Source organism: Cryptosporidium hominis (assembly GCF_000006425.1).
Source record: "Cryptosporidium hominis TU502 chromosome 3 CHRO013157, whole genome shotgun sequence".
Taxonomy (NCBI): domain Eukaryota; phylum Apicomplexa; class Conoidasida; order Eucoccidiorida; family Cryptosporidiidae; genus Cryptosporidium; species Cryptosporidium hominis.
In genome coordinates, this window is record NW_666760.1 from 1 (window position 1) to 2,395 (window position 2,395).

Below are 2,395 nucleotides of genomic sequence, written 5' to 3' on the forward strand. Positions count from 1 at the left end.
AAAATTCCATATATTATATCAAGTATAAAACATTTTTGGAATAATAATATTTCGAATTTGGACATTCTATTATTGGAGTTGTCTCATTTATAGATATACAATTATGATAAGTTTGTGGCCCTGGAGAATGTCTATAAGGTTTCGTCTGATTTAAATGTTTGTTAATATAATAAAGTAAATCACTATTTTCATGTCTTCCACTGTATTTGTGATAATCTTCTGCAGGACTTCCATATCTATATTTGTGGTCGGAAATTGCTGGTCTTCTAATATGGCCATAATCATTGTTAATACTTGGTTGTCTTCCATAATAATATAGAAATGGAAACTTTCTCTTGTGTTTATAGTTACTAATACTCGAATAAATTATTTGATTCTTTTTCATCAAATCTAAATCCATAAAATATATTCTTGCAGATTTTTCCCAAGCATTATATTCATGATCTCTTGTAAAATTAAGATTATTGGTTATATTAGTATCATTTAAAATTAATAACTTTTCTATTAATTGAGAATTATTCATATTCATATTATTCTCAGTAATGTTATTATTACTACTATTGGTATTATTATCATTACTAATATTACTATCAGTAACATTATCATTTTTATTAATCATTGTATCGTTCAGATTATCCCTTAAATTGTTAATTTCCAATTCAGAATCCATCATTTTCATATTTTCCAATGTATAATTAACAAAGCTTTGATAAGTCGGATCTAAATTAATATTCAGTTGATAACCTCCATCTATTGTCAATGCTTTATGTGAAATAGAAGAAACTGGAATATTTGATACAAATTTATATTGATCTGATATATAAACTCTATAGAATTTGCTTAAGAAATCCCATTGATAATCATTAAAGTACTTTTTTTGTTTTGATAAATCCTTTTTTAATCCTTGTAGAAAGTTATTATATTCTTTATCGAATTGCTTTGTTCCAACCACTTTTTCTATTTGTGAACCTTTTGAATGAATAGAATGTACTTTTCTATGATCCTCCCGTCTCAAATTACTATTAATATTATTACCAGTTTTTGTATTCCAAGGATTATCCAAAGTAGTATTCAACCTAAATGGATAATATGAGTATTCATGGTTATTGTAATCATTCATGGACTTTAAATGTTTATTTAAAGTATCATTATAATAGTATTTATATTCATGAAACTCATTTTTGTAGGCCTTATTGTTATAATATGGACTAGATTTCAAAGTTGAGTTATCATTATCATTTGATATTGATACAGTTGAGTCATTTAAGTTAGAATTTGAAATAGAACTATTGGATATTGTGGAATTAGTATCAGAAAGATTACTCAATTGACTTAACTGATTTTCCTTTAACTCATTAATAATATTTGGATTCTCATTTAAAAAATTTGAATAACTTGTAAAATCAAAAAGTCCCGATTGATAATTAATAACTTCTTCAGTATTGAAATGTGAATTCAAATAATATTCATTATTTGGGAAAACATATCTTAATCTTGAGTAATAATCCATATTAATTATTGGACAAACTATATTTGGCTTCACCCTACTTTGTACTTGACAAGAATAATGTGAAACATCTATTTTTTGCTTAAATGGAGTTGGATTCAATTCGTTATCAACAATATATCTATCAGTTACTATAAGTCCATTTCTTAATAATATGCCTGGACAACTTATACTTCTTGGAAAATATCTTCTAGCAAGACATATTGGAGGAAAAGTAAAATTACTTTTAATTGTATCTTCTGTTGGATATGTTGGGAATATTATTTCAAAATCTCTTGGACATTTTATTGTTGGTGGTATAACATTAACCCAATCATCCTCTGTAATACCTACAATATAACCATTATTACTATTATAACATTCAACAGTAGCTGTAGATTTAAACCATGGATGTACTGTTTTAATAACACATCCAGGATTCGTTCTTTTAATTACATTTTCCATTAAACTTTCATTTAATTCTTTTTTAATATATCCACACCATCTTCTTGGAGTTACATGTAATCCTTTAGGGCATTCATATAGTGGATTTGTTGTTTCTTCCTTCAGACAAAATCCATCTTTAAATTTGCCGTCCTAAAATATAAAATTGTTTTTTTAAATATTAATAATTTCAACATTTAAAAATAAAGAAAACTTACTTTGCATATAATTTCAACAGGAACTTTTACAGTTTTAATACAAATTTTATCACTTTTTATTGCATATTTCTTCTCTCTATTAGTTCTCGGTCTAATTTCAGATTCACCATATCCAAGTTTTTTACTAGGGATTCTCTATTAACACCTCAGGTAATTCATATCCACTCTTACATTGTAGAACTTTTTGTAATTTTTTCTGGTACCATGCATAAGAAAGGTTTCCTAATGCTATTCCAATTCTATGAAT

General features: G+C 25.9%; 1 protein-coding gene across 1 annotated transcript; it reads right to left on the reverse strand.

Annotated features, from left to right (window-relative positions):
- Positions 1–13: 13 nt before the first annotated feature.
- On the reverse strand, positions 14–1,951 carry Chro.30420 (hypothetical protein). Its single annotated transcript, XM_660087.1, has 1 exon — positions 14–1,951. The coding sequence occupies one exon, from the start codon at positions 1,949–1,951 to the stop codon at positions 14–16; it is 1,938 nt and encodes a 645-aa protein (XP_665179.1).
- Positions 1,952–2,395: the final 444 nt, after the last annotated feature.